This window comes from Nesoenas mayeri, assembly GCF_963082525.1.
Source record: "Nesoenas mayeri genome assembly, chromosome: 2".
NCBI classification, from domain to species: domain Eukaryota; kingdom Metazoa; phylum Chordata; class Aves; order Columbiformes; family Columbidae; genus Nesoenas; species Nesoenas mayeri.
In genome coordinates, this window is record NC_137543.1 from 140,885,309 (window position 1) to 140,908,859 (window position 23,551).

Below are 23,551 nucleotides of genomic sequence, written 5' to 3' on the forward strand. Positions count from 1 at the left end.
GGAGCTGTTCTGCTGGCGAGCAATAGCAAGGAAGCAGGAAGATGTAGTGCATGTATGGGGCACGAGACATTCTTTGGGTCTAGGCCTTGGTTCATGCCTATATTACGATTTCTATGGATAATACTTCATTAATTTTTGGAATCTTCCTTCTGCTGAGGGAGGCAGCAGAACCCTGCAACTGCCAGTCTGCAGAAAGCAAAGAGAATCTCTCAACACAGAAGCCAAGACTGCCTGTTGCACATTTAACCAGCTCTGCAATTAGTCATTTTCCAGTTTTTCACCACCATGAGCAGCACAGAGGTAATCAGACAGCTCACCTCTCAGGCAAGCCTGAAGCATGTGCCTGCACTGAATTTCAAATTCAAGCTGTTTTTACCCATTATTGTTTTCATGAAAAGCTGATTTCAGCAGCCTTCTGCTATTGATAATCACTAATGTCCAGGACACAAAGGAGAAACATTTACTTACAGATTTCCAAGGCTCTCATTAGCAATGGCCTGGGAATGTCACACAACAAAATGAGATGTCTATGGGTATCTGCTTTTCATCCCAAAATGCTGAGTCATATTTTGCTCTCATTTACACATGTGCTTCATAAATGATTCATAGATACTGTCTGCATATAAATAACAATTGAACTTCTGTTTTCAAAGCCAAGTCTTCCCCACTTCCCAAACCACACATATACCACATACACAATTCTGAGCTGTAACTGGTCTCCTGGGTCACAGTGGGCAATAAGGAGTTTTCTTGATGAATCCGATTTCAGCTTTTGATTGCACAAAAAGCCTTGAAACCTCTTTGCAATGAAAACAGTTTACATCTCATTCTGCTGCAAGAAGTCCACTGGAGAGTGTCCACAGCAGGGAGGCTGAGTGGAATCCTCAGAGGCAAACCATGGAAGAAGGCCTTGTGCTGCAGCCTGTGATTGCTCTGCAGATCTTGTCCTGTGAAGCCTTAGGAAAAGGCTTCCCAACAGCAGATCACATCTCCTAATTCTTTGCTTAAAGGGGTGTCTGCACAGACCAGAATACTTCACATCCTGTGTAGTGTGTTAGTGTAATCATGCTATGTCCACATAAGCTGAACATAATTTATTTGTTACATGCACTACAATTGTGGCTTTCTGCTTGAGTCCATACCATGTATTTGTATCATCATTGCTCATGTGTGAGGCAACAGATAAATGCCATTTCCAATAAATGACTTTTAGACACCTGCTGAACTTGGAAAGAATGCAGCCCACTGCTGCTGCAAAACAAAGACATTTTGCCACCTTGAAAAGTAGCTGCTTTTGAAAAGAGCATCTCCAGACACTTCTGTAGCTGTTTAACCCACACCAAAAGCAGCAAAGAAATCATGGGTAAATACTTATTTTTTACTGTGGAATTTGATCCAAAAAAGATGGGTGGGTAGAGTTCCAGATCTCCCAAATAACAAAGATTAAAGAAATGTGTGCAGTTAGACAGGAAAAAAGGCAAATATAAAATCTCAGATTATTGTTAAAAGACAGATTTAGTGAAGTTAAAGAAACAAATGAAGAATCAAACAAAACCCACACAAACTAAACCAGAATTTGGGAGATTTTCAGCTCTTTAACAAAAACACAATCCAAAACCTTCTCATCAGTCTGAGTCTGGAGGTATCAAAACTGTGTTTGAAATGAAAGCAAAAGAAACCAAGAGCAGTGCCAAGAGTTCTGAACATGCCCAGGACTCCCTGTTAGCCAGCACTGACCTCTTGGCCAGGCTCCCCAGCTCTGTCAAAACCAGGCACAATCGCCCAAAGTGCCTGGAAGAACAGGTCTGTTCTGAGCATGATAAACACACACCAGCATCATTTGGCTTTTGCATTCAGGAACACAGTGAGAAGAAGCAGCCTTTTACACAATTCAGTGCTCAAAGAACTTGTCCTGAAATTGAGAGCACCCTGTTCTGTGTTCTTGTAACTGTGACCAAACTCCAAACCAAATGTACAACCTCCCACAAGTACTCGAATCACACCAATGTTAGTACCTTAGGATTTTTTCACTCTTTTTTTTTTTTTTTTTAATCTTAATCTTGATCACCATGGAAATGGACAAGATACATGATTGTTGAATTTCTTAATCTCTAAAAGTGCAGAGGTACCTACTTCACAAAGGCACTGCAGGAATGCGTTAAATAAAGTTAAAGGTTTGTGAAGAAGTAAGAGCAAGTACCATTACTACTACTAGTAACAATAATACTTCACACTTGTATTGTGCCTTCCATCTGAGAATGACAAAGCACTTTACAAATACCAATTATTAAGATGCTGTGAAGTAGGTAAGTATTATCTGCCTTTCATAGATGATGAAATGCAGGCTCATATTAGTTAAATGAATTGCTAAAGTTATCCAGAAGGCAGACATAGAGCCACAAGAGATAGCACATGTAAGACCTCCTCTGTCACCTTTAACCACCAGGAATTCTTCTTTCCAGTGTACCACCAATTTGCTCTCACTTATCATTTTTGTGAGCTGTCTTCAACAAGTAATTTTCATTATCTTTCCTATCATTATAAATGACAGAATTAAGGGCATCACACTAGCAAATATATCCCTGTCTATTTATGTCCAGGTTATGTGTCATGCAGTAAGAACCATTAAGATTTATTCTCCTTATTCTCTTTTGCTGTTTTGGTGAAGAGATAAAACAGAGCCTGTCACAACAACAACAAAAAAAACCAAAAATATTTTGGTAGGTTTTACAAAAGTAGAAACCATAAATAAAACTGTCTGTATTCTTTGCGCTCCTAGAAACCAACACCCAAATTTCATTATTTTTACTTATGCTTTTTACTGTCATTCCTTGAAAGAAGTACTTCTGATTAGAGGGTGTTTCCTTAATACAATTTACTCATTCTCATGCAAAATCTGCTCTTAAACAAAAAACACACACACACACACACAAAGAACACTGCATAGGTGCCTGCACAATCTAATTACCTTCTCTTTTGCCCATAGATTAAGAGACTGTGTTTCGAGGTTTTTTTTAAATGACATGCCTATATGGTTATGAATGGTCACTGTACTATCTCAGCCAGTGAGCTGCTCAAGGATGCTCGCTATCAAGTGCACCTTTACGAGTGAGCCTCACCTGCACCTCCAATTGCTGAGTTCAAGCACGGTCCGGTGCCGAGGGAGGGTGTGTGGCCCCAGCTTGGGACTGCACCTCACCTTGTAAACTCAAAGCAGGTGATGTGAGACTGACTGCTCACAATTATTACTTTGAATAATACATAAAGATATCAGTGGCCTGCCATTTTTAGACTATCCTGAGCTTGATACAGATGACTACTCCCTAACTTCTGCTAGAATTTTCTCCTTCATTAACAAGGTCAATGTACTATTCTGTTTTTTCTAAAGTCAGGTACTAGCTAGACATTTAGGTGCACAGAGAGCTTCACAGACTGGAAAAGGTAGAAACCTCATTAAAATTCTCAGAACCAAGATGTGTCAAGCAAAGTATATAGGTGTGCTGCCACTGCATCCAGGCAAAAATTACTGACACTGTTCCCATAAATTAAGGAGATAAATTATTTGTCCCGTTAATGTTACTATATAATGAATTTATAGAAATGTAAGATACATTTTAACTTATACATTCATTTCTCCACACACATTCCTTCCCTCTCCGATAATGGTAGCACATTTTACCAGGAGAACGCCAGATCACATCTTCACCATCTTCAGTGAAAAAGTGCTTCCCTTTCCTATTTATATACCTTGTAAAGATGGCAGCAGTACTCACATATTGTGGCTTAGAAACTGGATCATGTAAAGAGCCTATGTGCACATATGCATTAATCTCCCCTGACTACATCAGTGTCCCTTTCCCTTCTGCAACCAATTCAGAATGAGGAAGCAAACTGTCCCCTCAATTTGACTTTTATTTGCACCACTTCTCAAGATTAATGCTGCATCACACAGCCCGGTCTGCACAGAGGCTTTTGGAGGAGGGGGCTGCAAGGAGGGGACATCTCTGCTTCCTGGTACTTCCCTTTCTTCATCTACTGCTCTTCTCCATCCAGCAGGCTCACCGTGTGTGTACACACTGCACTGAGCTGTCACACAGGAGCAGGAGCAAACCACATAGTAGCTTTCTAGGAACAACCAGGGAGAAGTAATGGAAACTAGGAAACCATTCCTTCCTACAGCATTCTTCATTACCTTCATCTTCTTTTGTCCTTCCCCTCTCCAGGCTTGCTGAATACCTTTTTTAGCAAATTAATGCATAAAAAGGAGGGAAAGAGAGGCAGCTGGATGTCCACAACAATTCCAGTATACTGTGAAAACACTACACATTCCTTCTCCTGTCCTCTGGCTGCAGCAAAAGGGCTAAAATGAAATTTAGGTTCAAAGTTCTTTTTGCCGTAGAACATTCAGCAACTTTAATTCAAGCTGACTTAGCATGGGAAGTCATTGTACGTATGAAACAGACATGGTTTTCCATTCAAGAGACAAACAGCAACACTGTGTTTCTAAAACAGCCAAAGATGCTGGCCTAAATTTTGAACTGTCTAACACTGCCATCTTTTTAATCTTTTCTTCTTTTGAGAGTACACAAAAAATAAATGAGTTGCAAAAATCTCTTTATTAAGGGGAAACAGAAAAAGTCAAATGTTTGTCTTGAAAAGCCTGAATAAATTAATTAACCAGCCTCTGCAACATGTTAACCTTGTCCAATTTTGAGAAATGACAAAATATTAACAAAGGTATGACAGTCTTTAAAAGCACTGAAATAGATAGTGCTGGGTATCCTGTCTTGCACACAGTCCTTCACCCTAACGCGTTTCTCTACATACATATTTTTAATATATAATGATACCAAATGCTCAATTCCACATTCCTTAACAGCCACACTACCCAGAGTATGAACTCACAACACTTACAAGATCCTGCATAATCCAAAATTTTCTTTGCTTAAAATCCAGCGTCTTCCACGCCCACATCATTGCATGCATATAAATATTTAAAGTCAGATTTCATTAAGTTTTACACATTTCTAAACTTTAAAGTGACACATTTCTGTTGTTGATTCTGAACATTGGATTACAACTTCTAACCTTTCCATAGGAGAAACTTAACTTTACATCAGATCACATTCCAAATGCAAGCAGCATTTAGCTTACTTTAAAGGCATCTCAACCTTAAAGATCATTCAAAATGAACTCAGCTATATGACCACTTAAGAGTAACCTTGTTCCCTGCTAAGCCAAACCTCATAGAAACTGTCAATTACCACTTTCTAAATCAGATGATATAATGATCCGAAAGTAATCTGACTTTTTGCTTCAGAAAATAGTTAAAGGACTGCAAATGTATTTGTTCTTCACGAAAAACAAAAATAGTGGGAGAAATTGGGTACTTTATTTCTTATGGAAGAATTCAATATATTCTCTTTTTTAGCACTGCTTTTTGTTAATATGCTATGCCTATACTTATTTACTAACATGATTTTTTATGCAATTCGAAAAAAATCCATACTTTTTTTGTACCAATCATGAAACAAAATAATACCAAGAAATCTTCTCAACTTCAGCACATGCAGGATCAAGCTCTGAATTGACATTATCCATAACTGTGTTTGTATAAGACAAAATTAATATTTTCTGTTAATTTTGTACTCTAAGGTAGTATTTATTCTCAGATCCCCCTGAGAGCATAAAATGTTCAAAGAATGAGTAAGAGGTGCCACTACGTATGGCAGAGTAATTGCACGGGAGACAGGATTTTCTGCTGACATTTTTACAAGAGATTTTGCTGAAAATCATGAAAGCCGAGCTCAGTAAAACTCCTTGAAACTACTGTGAGAAGCACAGATTAATTCCTGTCCTAGTTACAGGGGAAAACAATGTACCTTCCCAACCTCTGGCTGTGTACAGGTGCCAGCCCTTGGTGCGGGGATGAAGCAGCAACCTGCTGCTGCTGTCTTCTCCCCAGCCTGCCAGAAGCACTCAGAGCATCTGTGACACTTCGCCAATATTAACAAATGGCTCAGACATAAATTATTGGACATGGCTGCCTAAAAACTATGCTTCCTAGGGACATACCTACCATGTAAAGCTGTGTTTCTGCATCTGAAAAAGCTATTGATTTATTCTCTCCTTTACGCAAAATCATTCTCAACATCATACCTGAAGAGAGGAACTCTTCATATTTCCTGACAAAAGCTGCATTTTCTCAGACTTTTAGTTTGTGATAAATACACTCAGTGTGCTAACGGAGCAACAGTTTATAGTTTACACACACTAATAAAAACACTGGGATTATAGTCATGCAAGGGAGACAGTTCCAGCACTAGTACATATCACTTATCTGTGTGCTAAAACCAACCCTTCTTCCATTACACTGCTGGTAATCCATACATGCATACAAACTACACAGAAGTTAACCAAAATCCTAGATAATGTGTATCTGTGGCTCAGTTGTTTTGGGAGCAGGAGTAAACCAGTGCCAGCAGGCTAAATGTCACAGTGAGTCCATTTCCAGCTTCAGTTCCAGACTAGTTCATTAACCAGCTGCAGAGAGAGCAAAAATATCCTCACACACAACTGCCAAAATTCTGTTTTCCAGAGCTTTTACTTCTTTGTGTCAATTATTTTAGATCTACTGTCACATTGCAGACCTTTGGCCTTGGATGAATACTTTTCCTCTAGCATGCTATCCCTATGAAAACAAAAACAATGGAAAATGTGTATTTTCCCATATTTAACTTCCATACCTTTCTGCCCCTTCCACCTTCTTAAGGCAGTTCTCCACATCACCATCAGCCTGCTGAACCATGATGAACTCCAAGCGCACCTCTGAAAGGCAGGATGAACAACCCAGCCCTTCATAGCTCCATCTTCTGTGCTGTCTTGCAATTTTCCTCCTGAATTTTTGGACAGCGACAGAGACCGTCGTGACTACTGGGTATCACAGTGCACATAGGGTAGCACTGCTGGTGGATATACCAAGAGGAGGGCCAGCAGAGAGTTATCATATATATCCGCCCCAATTAGAGAAACTGAAGCAGCCTCATAAAACCTCTGGCATCCCCCTATTGTAATTGTAATTCTCCAGGCAATTTCTACCTGTAATTTCCCAGGCTCATCACATCATCACTTAGTCTCACAATGGAAATATTTACTATTTCCAGAAAATAAAGCAAGACACCTCCATCTCTCACTTCCCTAATGGTGGCATCAACAACATGAAGGAATAAGATTACCCAAAGCTGAATCGCTTTTGTCCTGCAAAGCACCAAGCTCAAAAGTTTCCTGACAGTTAGTGACCTGCAGTCACCGACCTGCAGTCACCCAGACCACCTGCTGTGACAACATCCCTGGAGTGCACTCACTGCAGAACTGAAACAGCAGAGAGATTCTGCTCTTGTGAAGAGAGAATCTCTTGTGTGGAAATAAATGCCAGCCCTCCTACTACATCCAAGGGCACACTCCTACTGAAGTCATGAAAGAGCAGGATTCCTCCTTGAGCAGCCTTATAGATAATGAATGTTGGCAAGTTTCTGGTACATATTATGTTAGAGGAAATTATCAGCATGGCAACAGTGTAATGTAAGAAGAAAAGAAACAAATAGAAATCCGTAACAGGGCAGCTAAACATACAAACACATAAAACCAATCTCATATTGTTAATAAAATATTGTGCATTAGATTCTGAAAGAAACCTGAAAAGGACACTTGCCCTCTATAGGAAACGAATCACTTAACTACTTCAACAGCTGGTGTTAACTGCCCTAGTCACTCATTTATGCACAAAAATTCCAACACTAGAGAACAGGATATTAGCTTAACAACCAAATATTGAGATAATACCAAGATACTGGTTAATATTAATTAATAGTAGTATATTAAGTAATGTACATTCCAAAAGTACAGTGCTCTGCATTTCTAAGCAAGGAAAGGCTGCAACTGACTTCTGAGGAGTTTTTTCTCTTCTTGAAAGATAAAAAGTGCTTTATATGTGTCTTTTACTTGGATCTGATTTATTCCAACCAGAAATCTGGTTCCTGAAAGCAAGTGGCACCGATGTTACTATGATGAGCATCTAAGATATATAGTACAAAACCATCCCACAGTGAATAACCCCTGAATTGTCCTTCTTTATGAACTTGTATCTGCTGTGATGATAAGGGATGTAGAAGCAAGTTCTGAGTCAAACTGCATGCTCTCAGAAAAGTGTGAAAATCAAAGAGGTACTCCATAACAAGAAAGGTGTCATGCTTATTGCATGAATATATATCTGCCCTAGTAGCATAGTTTGTAATTAACCAGTATTGTTTGTGCTTCTGTAGAACAGAAAAGACAGTCACTGTCAAGCAAAAATATACAAGGTTTCATTTTTGAAGCATAGTTGCATTTCCCTTCTAATTGAAATTCTGTGACTGAATCACAGCAATGTCTCAACTCTGGAGGTCCTAGTGACCAGTATTCACTAACTTTAGCCAGATTACTTACTAAATAAAATCTAACTAAAATGTAAGGACCAGATCCATGCAGGCATAAATCAGCCTTGCAAAACACAATCAATTAAATACATTTATTTACAAAAGTTAAAACCTTGCCCTAAACAGACTGTGAATTTTAGGGATGCTTGAAGAAACTATGGAAAGCACTCCAAGAAGCTTATGATTCATCAATATCCTCTCACTCGCTCTTTTTCTTTGAAGTTCACTGCCTGAGTGGTGAAGCTAAGCTTTCTCTCAGTCAGTGTATACATATCACATTTACTGAGACTCCTCCTGTCAGGAGCACGAAACAGATTTGTAACAGTATTTGCAAGGAAATCCAGCTGCTCCATTGGATCCACTCACCAGATTGCTGTCAGGAGATCCAGCCACTACCCTTCAATCTTTGTATGTCCCAACACGCTCCAAGATAGAGTCCTGTTTTCTGCATACCCTTAATAGACCTGGAGCCCAGGATACACTAATTCTGGTAATTAAATAGAGCGGGGACATGGGCTGAAGTACTAGCAAAGAGCTGTCAACAACATTTTATCTTTACAACTCTCCCCAGCACAATTTTAACTTACAGTACCCACCATTCTCTTAACGCACAGTTATAGTTTGGGGAACAACAGACGATGGGCAAGGTTTCCCGCAGGTGGTTTGGGAAAGGTGATATTCTTTCAGGTGGGAGAAACGGCTTCACTGCCTGGGCAAGCACTGTGAGCATCTGCCACTCACCTGCTGCTCCTCACTTCACCGGACAGACACAACTTCACAGCCCCACTGTCAGTGCCTGGGGTCCAAAACCAACTCTATAGGCTCCTACAATTGCCTGAACATTGATTTTATTCTACAGAGATGTTACAATCACTGGTAAATGCCAACATTTTGTTAGGCCTTAACAACTCCTCTTAGGAACTGTAGCCCAAGATGAAGTGCAAAAAGTGGAGAAGCACCAACTCATATGTACAGAAAGCTTATAATTTCAGGGACAATACATAACAGGTCACCCACCTAACACTGAATGTAGAGTCATTCATTCGTACCTCAGAGTTCTGGGCTGATTGAGACACAGAGATATGTAAACCATAAATTTAGAACGATTCATCTTTAGAGCGCATCTCTCTGTTCTTCACAGCCTTTAAACGCAATTGCTGTGGAATGTCAAATCCTAAAATACATGTGATAACCTAATGCCCTCAAAAATATCTGCTGCCCCATTCTGGCATGCCTTTGAGTTTGTTTCCTTCCACAAGTTACTATGCTTTACACAAGTTTTCCTCTGTATTACCTGTTGTTATGTCAAAGAGGAAAGATAGCCTCAAACCATAAAGCTTGGGTAAATATGTTGCACAGACTTAATTGCCAACTGTGGGATGTCTCTGATTATCCAGAACCTGTGAAAGATTCAATATCACGAAACAGAGAAGAATCAATAAATAGTCAGATGGAGTAAACATACCCAGAGAGAGTAAATGCTGCTGCCAAAAAAAAAAGAAAAAAAAACAAAAACCAGAAGATATCTGGTGTCTACAAGAAAGACAAAGAGAAGCAAAAGAGCCAAAAGTAGGTTTAGAACGTGATGTTCTGAGAATTCCTGATTGCACGGAGCTGTTCCAGATTTACACACAAAAAAAAATACATTTGTTTGGGACAGATTTCAATTGGAGTCAGGGATGGTCCACGCACACAGGCATACAGGACCAGCCATGCAGGGTGGTAGAACCCAAAGAGCAGCAATCTTCTGCCTGGTAGAGGAGAGAGATTGCAAAGTCTGATTTAAAAACAAACAAACACACACACACACACAAAAAGAGACCCGAGACCCTTTTACGTGCCTTTACTGATCAGCTGTTAAACTCTCCTGCTTTTGGAATGGAAACCACTGTCCCCACCCTATACTATTTCCCAAGCCTTCCCCAATAAATGCTTGTGCTACTAAGCTCCAGTGTCTGGCACATTCCTTAGTGTTGTTTACTAATACACACACACCCTTTGAGGATCTGAGCCTCTACACTTTCTGCAGCAAACTCATTTACTTTGCAATTAACCTCCCCATTCACATTTACTATTTCCCCTTCCTTTCCTCTTTGCAGTCACTTCTAAAATCCAAGTTCTCTCCACGCCTGCCAACTGTAATGCCTGCGTTTCTTTGTTCACTGTCCTTCAGAGCAGCGCAAGGATTCACATTTTTATTGTTAGTTCTGCTCACTGTGAAGTACAGCATACAATTGCTGTACTAAATCACTGTACTTGAGGGCTCATTCTTAATATGCAGATCTTATCAAAATATATTAGTATCATCAAGTAGAAAATTGACACCTCTATGTTTCTTCAGATACCACATATCCTTTTTAACTCCCTAAGAGATTTGAACCCTACAATTTATACTATAGTGTGCTGTAATCAAAAGCATCAATCTTTTTAAGGCTGTCTGATGCCTAATGCCTACATTCGGCATCCTTATTATGTTAAGTATAAACATAACTAAGTACACAACAATGATAGAAAATAATAGAGCTTCTTTTATGACATATAACATGAACAGACGTACCTTTTATTGTAAGGAGACAGCTCAGAATGCTTTTTATATTTATAACTCTTCAGCATAAGGTGCTACAATTACTTAATGAGTTATTATTCTTAACAGGCAATCAGAAAGCCAATTAGGATTTTTATAACAGCTCCCAGACAAGTGGAAGGTCAAGATCTGAACTTTACCTGAGTGGACATGAAAGGAAAGGCTGCCAGCAATTCATCACATTCATGGTGATCTCATCTGCTAACTCTGACTACGTTGCTGTGTTTGGGGACACAGTTTTGGGTGATTTGGGGTGTTGGGGGGTTTGGGGGGCTTTTTACAATTATTCAATATTACAGTAGTGCTTGGTACAACGATCAATCACAGTACCTAAAAATAGGTTCTAAAAATACGTATTTCAAGTACTTATTTAATCAGAATTTTATTCTTCAGACAGTGTTAGTCAGTGTGTCAGGAAGACAATATTACTGCAATTAGATGCATTTTGGCACAACAGTATTTGTGTAGAGGGAAAAGGCATTCAAGGTCCTTATTACTAAAGTTTACAGATGAACTCCAGATTTATTACGAAAAACTTTGAAAATTGTTTTTCTACTGGAATATTTCTAAGCGTACATGCCTAAAAGCCTCATGTGCTGTAGCTTAAAGAGCAGGTCTTCAAGAACAGACAACGGAAACAAAGCATTTTTGCTGTGGATTTTAAGCATGTTTTACTGCCTTTGATTTTATTGACTGTGAAGATTATACAGGCTCTGTTAAGTCATTCTGTAAAATCATTTAGACCCCTTTCAAGGAAACAAATTTTTTAACTTTTTTCCAATTTGCTATTTATAATTATCTCTGCCAATTTAAGTTGTCATGTATGCAAATCAACCTAAACACTTAAAGTCTTGTCTCAAAACACACAGATATCAAATTCAACTGCATACAACGTCAGTGACTCTTTAAGGTGAAGAAATAATATTATGAATAGATATCCAGGCTAGCGGACAGCTGTCCGGAAAAAAAAAAAAAAAAAAAAAAAAGGAGAAAAACTTAAAAAAACACCAAAGAAACCCATGACACAGTCCAACTTTATGTGTTCTATTTTCCTTTCTCCTTTAGAAGTCATAACATGGCATACAGATATAATGTCCTGTTTCAGCCATCACTTCAAAAAATATCTGCTTTGTATAACAAAAAACCCAGTGCTGTCAATACCTTTTTTTTTTTAAACTTCACAGAACAAAAACTTGTTCCCCAATAATAAGAAGACAGCTCTAAACCTGTGCTGCACAGATTTATTAACTTTGCCAAAATGAAAGGCGTATCTTCTCCAACAAGTGTTATTATTTTCAAATAAGATGTCCTCTAGGGAATAAATTTAGAGACCTTTTTTTGTTTATGTTGAGGGGAAGGTTAACTTCTGAGATAAATAACCACCACAATGTTACATCAATAATTTTAAGTTTAATTTCTAAAATACACTTATTATAATGCTAAGCAGTAAAACACACATGTTGTACAGTATACACCTAATAAAAAACTCCTGTTCCATATAGTATACAATACACTATAGTAATAAACAGGTCTTCAGCAAAAGAGATAAACACAATATAAAACCAGCAAGTCTACATATTGAACCCTTATTTCAATGTCATTTTTATTTTATAGGATACAAATATGTCTCCATCAAAGAGCATGTATCTGTGATTTTTCTATTGATTACTAGTAACCACAAAAATTTATCACTCACTCACGAAAAAATAACTTTCTTAAAGTGCTTTTTATTTTGTGAGTAAATCGCTGGCTCCAACATTGTTGAGTCTTCATTACGTTGCCTCTTTGCCACACTGAATAGCCACGGATTTATTTATCATTCCAATCAAAATTTGATTAGGCTCACTAAGCTATTTTTTCACATAGGTTTTGTCATCCTTAAAGTGAAGTAAGTGTTTACGGAAACACTGAAGATGGGAAATGCTAATGTCCATTCATGTAGATACATACAACATCATAACCTTGGACTTCTGTCAAGGAAGAGCAGTCGTTCAGCTTTATAAGGACTGCAGTTAAGCATTCAGACAGCTAAGAGAAGCTGCAGAGGTATTCAGTGACATTTACGGAATGAGTATTTATTATTTAGCATGTACAAACTACTTGCATACACATCATATAGTGAGCTTTTGTCTTTTGCTGTATGGGGACCTACAGGACGGTGCTTTTTAATCTCATTTTCTAAACAGGTTCTCTATAGCTATGTGGCAGTTTCTGACCTGGTGTTCATCAGATCAGGCGGTCGATTCCTGCGTTGAGGTGATGGGTACATCTCTCGGCTGCAGTTTGGCACAGACCTGTGGCCATGCAGGCTGTGGTTATCCTGGATATTCTGCTCCTACAAGAGTTAATGATTCCCAGCACAGTGGAGCAGTCAGAGCAGCATCTGGAAGCAAGCAGTGCCTTTCTCACACTGAGAAATCCTGATTGTTTTCCAGTCCACTGATCTTAGCCAGTATTTCAACCACAATATTCACCAAGCAGCTGAGGTGACGAGAACTGCAAATTCTTTTCCTGTCAACCTGTAATGTATCAGCAGAAGCTTCTTGGAATCACAGACAAGGGCTCAAGAACAGGCTCAAAATATCAAGATTTGAACTCAGTTTTCCAGTATCTAACATAAGGTAGCATGAATACACACCTTTTGCTCCTATTTAGACTTCCCTCCCTAAAAAAAACAGTGGTCAGATCTTTTCACATCTCACAGTAAGTCATACTTCCACTGAAGATGTAATGATTAGCACAGAAAAAGGAACATTAGTATAGACAAATAATTTGTACTGACCACTTCTGAAACCCACAAAAATCTACTAGAATTAGAATTATAAAATTCTTAATATGAAAACTTTCATTTGAAAATAAATAATACATAGAACAGTTGAATAACTATAAGAGTTTGCATTTCTAGCAGACCCTCTGATCATAGTATTTATACAGATTTCATTTGTAATTTTAACCCAAAAAACCCATCTACTGAATATTTTGCCATCAAAGGGTGTATTTTAGGAAGTTCTGTGCTAATGCTCTCCAATCTAGTTTCACAAGCCTTCCTAACATGTTACAGTCTAAGTTGGAAATGTAGGCTGCAGATTTAAAGACGATCACAACTGAGAATTTTCTCAACCACATCAAATACATCTCTCCAGTTCAGTCTGAGCAGAATATAGATAGAATATTTCTGTTGACACAAATGCACTAAATCTGTTTTGGAACATGTTTCAGGGAAAACATCAATTGAAAAATTGATATCAACTAGAGTTGATTAATGTATGAATTGTTTCAGAGCTGCACACAATCTGCAAGCAAGAGTTCTATTTCTCTACTTGAAACAGCTTGCCAATTATCATTATGCATAACTGTGAAACTGGGACAAAATTTTGATGATGATGTTTACATCTTATCCAGTATGCACATAAATTTATTGTAGTATGAAAAAAAAAAAAGGCAAAAAAAAAAAAGCAAGCTGTCATTAAAGTGTCTTACGACTGGATACAGAACAATACATTCTGAGCAGTGAACAGCATTTTCAGGCATGTCTACATACTCCATGACAAATCTTGTTACACATGCGCAGTAGCTGATTGTACAAGTCAAACAGTGATACGTTGATGTGAATGCTAAAAAATCTCTTTTAAAGGATCTTCTTATTGCTATTCAGAAATGTTTGCATCCAAGGACTTCTGTATGCACATGTTTGCAAAATTTCGGTTTTTCCACAGTAAAGACCACTTAATTCCTTGGAGGAACAAACTGGATTTTAATGGCACTGCCTGTTAGGTTGGGGATTCCAGATCCTGCAGGTCCAGGTAGGCATCTGTACTTCTCTTTGACATTGACTTGACCCTGAAATAAACTTAATTTGACCTGTAAAAAAAATTGTCCCTCATCCACAATTTTTTTTAAAACTTTCACAGTAAGATCCTAAATCTTGAGCTCTAAGAGAAGGATTTTCTTTTCTGTGTGATGTAACAAATGCAATGCACTGTCTTCCAGAGTGAAGACCTTGAGGGCATCATGGAAGATATGTCCATACAAGAAGCCAGGCTTATACAGGCGGATAGACACATAAGGTAGCAAAACTAAATCTCTGACAATGTACTACAGCGGGATTTTACAATAATGGTATTTCAGCAGGCAGATCAAAACAATTCAATTGTTGCTTTTTTTTTTTCTCAGAAAAGTCAACATTTTCCCCCGGGGAACATTTTGCCACAGTCTTCTTAATACACTCCACAGATTTCCTAATACAAGTGAGAAAAATTACATTTGTAGGTAATGATGACTTAATAATCAGTTGAGGTGTAATAAAAAGATTTAATAAAGTTTATTGATGTTAAAAAAAAAAAGCCCTAAGGCTTGTAGCTGTAGGATATACGGTCCATCAAGGAAACCCAAGTAGGAAAAAATACCTACACTCTGGCCAGTCTTTAAAAGCTTTGTTTTCTTTCTCCATTTAGCAAACTTTTGCAGGGGGCTCTTACAAACCCTTTCTGGCAGGGAATCAGTAGATTCTGATTATGAGATTCTTTTGACATAGTTTTTATGCAAAGAATCTAATCTGAAATGAAAGTATTTGAGTGAAAAAAGTTCTCCATTTAGTCATCAAGAGGTCAAAACAAAACATTCTATTAGGCAGAGGAAGGAGTTGGAGCAGCCGCCCCAACGCAGGCCGGTGAGCACTTCCCATGGGCAGCAGGTGTGGGCAGGAGTCCAGGGCAGGGACAGGCAGAGGAACAGCCGTCGGTGCTTCCAGCCTGCTCAACAGCTCAACCCACTCTCTGAGGAAGCACCTGTTTCACAAACACTAGGTCTCTACATCCGTTTTCAAACTTGTACACAACGCAGAATTAAAAAAAACCACCCTAAACTGCTACGCTCTGGGTGAGTAAAATGCATGCAAACTGAAAGTGACAATGCAAATGGATGTAGCAGCAATAACTTTGGATGTAATCGACAAACAAGTGTTGTCACATGCAAAATAAGAGAGAAATTGATCTGCTTTTAAGAACGCTATCAAGGGACCAATAAAAATATTAAAATGCTGGAAAAGCACTGTCAAACATAAAGCACCTGTTTAACATTACTGCTAATTGTGGGTGAAGGAAATAGCCCCAGCAGAAATTGGTTGAAGATGATTAAATTTAATTGCAATGAATGCTATATACAAAGTGCTACCCACTGACTGAATTAGAAACAAACTATGCTCGAAAGAGGTACATTACACAAAACCAGGTTTAATACAAAGCACGAACAGCAATGATACACGTGGCTTGAAACACATTCATAATTTCTGAAAGTTCTTTCTATCTCTTACATGTTGCAGAAATGCACAGAAAGAACAAGAGGAACCACAAATAAGGTCACCATAAGGTTGAGTGTGGACTGCATGGACATTCATATTCTCCTGCATAGCAGAGGCATTAGAGTTGGTAGGAAACACATTCAGCCCACTCAGAGACATGAAACACCCAGAATCAGTGAGATTAGGAACAGTTCGGCAGGAGTGCCTTCCCTTCGTTTGTGTGAGGTAGGTGCCCGGGTAAGCCAGCTCCAGGCTTTCAGCAGAGCATGCGGGATTCCCCCTGGCAGGTGGCCACTTCTGCTGGAAGCAGCTGCCAGAGACTTTTGGCACAGAAAAGTCGATGTACCACTTTCTCTTTTCTTTCCTATTTCTCCCTCTTCTTCTTTCTACATTATTTTATTAGCACAGTTGGGTTTTCTCCCCTTTTCTTGCATAGAAACTACCCAAAACAGATTGTTTTTATTGGAGCTGATGGTTCATTATTAGTACCTTTATGCTATAGTTCTTAACTGAAATTTTACTTCCCATGCTTTTTTTTTTTTCGGTAATCCCTAGAGCACACCCATCCTCACTGCTTTCAGTGCTGGTGAGGGTGCAGCCACAGAGCTGAGGTGTAACTTGCTTATGATCAGAAACTCACAAATTATTCCAGCTAATCACCCAGATATATGGTGGACCCTCCTTTTAATCTGCAGCTACCTACACCACATTTCGCATGATACACGTTCATCATGGCTAGCCTTTAAATTGGTTTCTCACAACTGTGCTTGGCACACATCTCTCTTCTACGGGTGGCAAACACAAAAGTGGCATTCTGTGTGGCAGACTCTGTTGTGCTAGCATTTCCCCATTAAGCTCAGGCAGATGGAGAGAGCTGCTTGTGCCATGGTCCTTCTGTTTTCTATTTATGGTCCCTAAGTCCCCAAACGCGCTCAAATTTCCTAGAGAGTTTCCAAGTGTCCAGTGTTATCTGCTACAGAAAGTAACAAGGTGCTACTCAGTCCTGGTTACGCTTGCTTTAGTGCTGGAACAGCATGTTTGTGGCTCAATATCAACTAAACAGTCAGTATTTCCAAGTACCTGCGTTATACTTATATAGAACTAGTGGAACCCCTGGACATGGAGTGAGAGCTGTGCTTTTTAAAAGGTAACTCTGTGTAACGGAGAAGAATTTCCCACAGTCCACACCTCAAAGAAATTAGGTAAGCACTAAGTGCAACGGAGCAGCTGCTTGACAGCCTTATTAGAAAACAGCTTAGAGAAGTATGTGAAAAATACTGTATTCAGCTGAAGCTGCAGGGAACAAGGGAAGAAAAATAATTAGCCAAGTCAGAAATTGGCTAAGGCACTGAGTCTTCTGAGTCTTCAGTTTCATTTAAATGACAAAGGGAACTTTAAATAACAAGTAGTAAACAAGACTCTGTTTATATCTCACCTTAAAAAGCCACGAGCAGAACAGTGCACCCTAATAACATCTTTGGCTCAGAAACTATTCAGAAGCAAGGGGGCCATCTGCTGAATTCCCAGTACCATTTTCTGCTTTACCCTGAAAGACTTTATTTGTAAGTTTCACAGTCAAGTCTTTTACAGCGCCAGCTTTGCTAAGCCTGTGAGGTGTGGCAGTAAACCTCTGAGCATGTTTAGCTGCAGGTGAATATTACAACATATCTATCATGACTGCAAAAACTAAAACCAGTAAACTGATCAATATAATCTGTTCAAGACTCAAAAATCCAGTAGACAGTATCATCAGTTTGAAGTATATATCTCTGTATCACACTGCATTTCATTAATCAGAGAGTTTCAGAGACAGAAAGTTATGTTCATGAACATATAATAACTTTCCAGATAAAATGAAAAAGCTTAAACACAGAATTGGATCTCTAAAATATGAAGTTTCCTTCTTCAGCTAACTGCCCTTTATCCATAGCAATGTTGGCACTGCACTTAAACTCAGCATTCCTGTTCCCATGCAAGTCTATTACAACACCATTGATACATGATTCATTGGCAATTGCTTCTAATTCCACTCTTTCTGAATTCATTACCAGTAACTTCACATCCCAGCATCAGAGCATTCGCAGCTAGTCCCTTTTCCAAAATGTGAAAGATTTTCAGACAATGTCACCACACAGCCACATGCACAAATGAAGTGCACATCTTTGTAGTACTCCGTATCTTGTTCTTCTCGGTACTGTTACAGCTAAAGGTCTCTCCACACACCAGGAGGAAGGACCAGAATTGTTTCTGACACAGTAAGCAAAGTATGCTAAGTAAATACCACAGAAACATCCAGACTGAAAAAATCCTTGTTCATAAAGCCATGAAATTTGATAAAGGTATTTAAAATATTCACCACTGTTCTCATCTCTTAAAGCATAGCCTTAAGTCTACTGACATTTCATGGTCTGTTAATACAGAACACTTTAAATACAGAAAGGTACATGTTATCCATTAAAGACTATGTAGACTCATGCATAAGATAGCTCATAGTGTACCAATATAAGATTGTTTAATGGTATAAATTATAAAATCAACTCTTCAGCTCTGCTTCCAAGTTCAGCATTTTAAAAATTACTGCAAGACATAACCTGTATCTTTCAAAGTTATAATCAGATGGTATTAAATAAGAGCACAAGCACAGCACAGAGAATACAAATAAATGCTACTTGCATAAGACTTCCTTCTTAAGTATAAGAAGTGGTCCTAAGTTTAACTCATAGCTTGCTGCAAATACAAATAGATGGAGGATTTGTTTGCATTGTGTGGGTTTTTTTAATGCCTAAACCAGTTTTACTACCTCAGTCAATACTAAATCTCAACATGCATGACTTCTGCATTCATAATGCAAAAATGTATCAAGGTGGTGTTGTTTGCTGTTCACTGTTCCCAGCTTCATATACACTCATGAGCAAGAAGAATACGGTCTGGAAAGTTACAAATTTGTAGGAACATGCAGATTATTCTAGAGAATCACTGCTTTCAATATTTAGTGGCAAACCAATATCTACTTTGCCAACTAAGCATCTCTTATTTTTCTTCTAAAATCTGGCCTCCATATGAAGATATGAAACCAGCATATACGAAACAGTAGTAAATGCTAAATATAAAACACACAGAAGTAAAAGAGTTCTAGAGCTAAAAGTAAACAGCATTAATAAAAGACTGATTTGTCAGGTACCTTTATTCCCATGAGCTGCCCATCACTCCCTCTCCACGGGACATAGCGTATCACCTCAAAAGCCTGACTAGTTTCGAAGAGCAGGCATTTAAAAAAGCAAAAGGAAATGAAGGGGTGGGGGGGGAAAGTGTGTGAAGAAGTGAAAATTTTCCCTCAAGAACTGAGAATGAAAGCTTAAGATTGCTAAAATTCAGTCCTTTCTATAGAAATAGTTCCAAACCATGTAAAGCATCTCAACTCCTTGTCATATGAATCTCAAAAACAAGAGGTTTTATCTTAGTGAAAAGCAATTCAAAGTGTTCTTGCTACTTGTTTCAAACTCTGGACAGCTCACAAGAAAGAATGTTTCTTTATAGTGAAAGAGACCTTGAGGTTATTTTCAGCTTTCATTTTTTTTTCCTTCTTCCACTAAACCTGAGACAATTGGCTTCAGACTGAGTCTTCAATTTAAAGCAAAATCCTTAAAAAAAATACACCTTTAAGCAATAAGAAACATCAATACAATTATTTGTTGGTCTTTTTCTCTGATATTTGCAGTTAAACAAAAATTACTCCCAGATGGTTAAAAATGATGATTTGTTAATGGAGTCAGACAATTACATTTATTTTGTTAAGTATTTAGACTGAGAGGACTGCTGCACATGCTCAGTAGGCAGCTAGAAAGAAAGAGAAAGAAGTTGCAAAGTGAATTATTTGGAACATGGCACAATTGGAGAGCAATATCTTATTATACTTATGATACTCCTCAACTTGGACATCAGTTGTTAAAGTTCTATTAAATACAAAGTATTTACAATCAAGCTTCTTCCCAATTTAGATCTTTGAGGTCTATACCTTTTTACCCCTATGATTTTGTAAAGAAAACTCAGTAAGTTCTCCTGCATTTCAGAAGCTTCCACACGTAAGGGTGGATCAGCTCCATGGGTCAGAGAACATAAACACAGCTCAGTCTGATTGATGATGCCTATGGTGCAGTTGCATTATATTGCACACAAAAGATACAGCAGTACAAGGGAGGAACCTGTAGGTGCTGTATCAGACTGTTGGCCTACGACACGGAAGGGATTTAAAAAGTGTAATGAAATATTTGTCACTTTCCATCTTTGAAAGTCAAGAAACGGAAAGCAGAGACTTCGTCATCACAAGAAGTTTCTGAAAGGTGTTTGGCGTGCAGGTTTGTTACGGGGCACAGTGTGGCCCTGCCGAAGCCAGATGGGGTCCCACCATGGCAGGGATCAGGGCGTCCCTGGTACCTCCGCAAGTCCAGTAAGGAGGATGGCAGGTCCGTACTCTCAGTATTTCATATCTTGAGATCTGGCACATTGACATGGAAAGTTCATTTACGATACTACTACCACTATCGTAGGTGGAGGAGAGGCTATAGCACTCCGGCGCCGCCCGGGAACCCTCCGCACGGTGGGTTTCGAGGCACTCCACTGCCCCCCGCCCCGGCGGCGGCTCCCCCGAGCACCCCGCTGCCCTCCGCCCCGGCAGCGGTGCGGCGGCGACCCGCTCGCCTCTACGAAACTCCTTTAGCGACTCACAGAGACCGTCTACGGTAGCTCGACGGGTCTCTGGTCTCCGCGGGACCTCCCCAAACTTCACGCGTGTTCTGCCTAGATGTCGGTCTCGACAGGTAGTTCACAACACGCCACAGCCAAACGCGCAAGTTCCTTTTTTTGAAGTCGTAAACAGAAGGTAGATCGCTCTCTCTCCTCCGCAGCGTCAAAACCTTGGACAAGGTACTAAACCGCGACACCTGGAGCCGACACGGCGCCTTCCCCTCTAGAAGCCTCCAACTTTCCCGCAAAGCGTCAGAAATTAACCTTTCCGTCCTCAAGAGCCCAAGACGCGGTCCACGGAGAACCGCAACTGAAAGGCAGCCCTTCTGACACACCACGATGCGCCAGTCCCGTTCCCCCAGCCCGGTCCCCTCGGCCCCCACTCAGGCGGCCGCCAGCGGAGAAACTTTTCCGAGGCGCCCGAGGAGGCAGCGCCCACGCCGGCCGCCCCGCGGAGCGGGACCGAGCCGGCTCCCACGTACCGAGCGCTCGGCGGGCCAACGCCGCCCCCCGCGGGCCGCGCCGGCCGCCCCGCTGCGTGGGCACCCACGGCCCCGCGAGCACCCACCCGCCCGCACCGCTCCTACCGTGCGGGGGGCAAGTGAGGGAGGGAGCGAGGAGGTGGCAGTTACCGGCGAGCGTGCGCCCTTCTTGCAGAGCGGTCCCCTGAAGACGCCTTTGATGCCGCGGTAGTGCCCGTTGCTGAGATGCCGGGAGCTGATGACCAGGTAGCACGCCATGCGGGCCCCCCGGGCGGGCGAGCGGGGGGAGCGTCCCGGCCCCGCGGGCGGCGCGGGGGAAGGCAGGCCGACTCCTCCTCGGCGGCGGCGGCGGTACTAACCCCGCCGGAGCACAAGCCCGCATGAAGGAGCAGGCGGAACCGCAGCAGCGATCTCCCCCCTCCCGTCTCATCCAGCGCCCGGGTTAGCGCTGCCAGCAGCAGGATGCACTGAAGGCGGCAGCAGCGGCGGCAGCCAGAGCACATCTGAGGGAGCGCGGAGGCCAGTCCGCATGCTGCTCCGCGGGTATGAGACGAGCCCGGGAAGAAGAAGGGCAGAGCGCAACTTGAACAGTCCGCCTCTGCTACGGCCCGTTCTCTCCCTCCTCTTCCTCAGACCAGGCCACCGGCAGCCGACATCCGGAGGGGAGTTTCTCCTCGGCAGCTCGAGCCGCGGCTGCTCCCCATGGCTCTTCCCTCCGCCGGGCTGGGCGCTGGATGGAGCCGGCCACCGCGGAGAGCCCTCGCCGCACAGTCCTCCCGTGCCGCCGCTGCAGTCGGCGCCGCGCCTCGCCTCACCTCCGCCGGCGGGGGGGGAGGCGGTGCGTGGTGCGAGGGGGGGCGGAGGAGGGGTAGGGCCGGAGCGGCGGAGGCAGCCGGCGGGGGGGGGCGGTGGCGGGTGGGAGGACGTAGCCCTTCGGCCCTCTGGGGAGGGGAGCCGGCCGCGGACCGACGGCCCCGGGCGGAGCAGGCCGGGAAAGGGGGGAAGGCGGCGGGGCGCGTTGGACGCCCTCCTCGTCCTATTCGCCCAACTTTCCCGCCGTCGGTGGTGAGGAGGTAACGTCCCTTCTCCCCCTGCCTCTGGCTGCGCTTCCACCTGTCCCCCGCATACCCTCACCTCTCCTCGCCCTCCCTTTCGCTGTCCCGCAGGCTGTCCCTCGGCAGGGGCTGCGGCCGTTCCCCGCCCTGAGGGGTGCGGAGCGGGGCGGGGAACACCCTCCCGCGGCCACTCCGGGGATGTGAGCGGGCACAGTCCGCCGCAGCCAGCCGCGGTGCCGGGTTAACGAGGAACATCACTGCCCCTGTTCCCGCCGCTGGCTGGGAGCGCAAATTCGCTCAGAATCGGGGCGAGGGAGACGAGTGCTACGCGGAGATGGCCAGTCTGCCTGGACACCCCCCAGCTTGTGACTGTGCTTGTCTCGATTGTCCCCCATGAAAGCTCGTGGATTTAGGTGTGCGGTGTCGTATACTACCTAAATGATTTACATAGAATCGCACGTATGAAATTCTTCCACCACTAAATAGTAGAAACAGATTGCTTCTTTCCCCTTCTGGAACAGACAGGAGCGATGTGCCTCGGACCCGCCTGTGCCCACTCAGCTTCTCTTCAGCTGGTCACAAGTACTGTCTCTGCTCTCCTACTTACTAAGTCGATAAAAAGAAATCAATAAATCACATGGCATTAGTAGCCACCTGCAAATCTTTCATATCTTCGAAGTAGATTACTTTAAACTGTGGATAAGAATTATTTCAGATTTTTCATTTAATCTTGTAGAAGCCTAGGTTTTCACATATTTAGTGAATGAAACTGATAAGTCACGGTCATTCTAATTTTAGCCTCTCAAGAGCTATCTTTCTATGAATGTAACATAAATAAAAATAAAATCTCACTCAAGCCACCAAATTGTACAGATAAAAAGGTCATGATAAATCCAATGTCTTTTTTTTTTTTC

At 41.5% G+C, this 23,551-nt stretch overlaps 1 protein-coding gene across 1 annotated transcript in view; it reads right to left on the reverse strand.

Moving 5' to 3' along the window:
- ZNF804B (zinc finger protein 804B) overlaps positions 1-22,085 on the reverse strand; it is a gene marked incomplete at both ends in the record, with an annotated part of 232,700 nt that extends 210,615 nt beyond the window's left edge. Inside the window, 2 exon segments of the mRNA XM_080339612.1 lie at positions 21,733-21,900; positions 21,903-22,085. Coding sequence (XP_080195738.1) covers positions 21,733-21,900; positions 21,903-22,085 — 351 coding nt within the window.
- Positions 22,086-23,551: the final 1,466 nt, after the last annotated feature.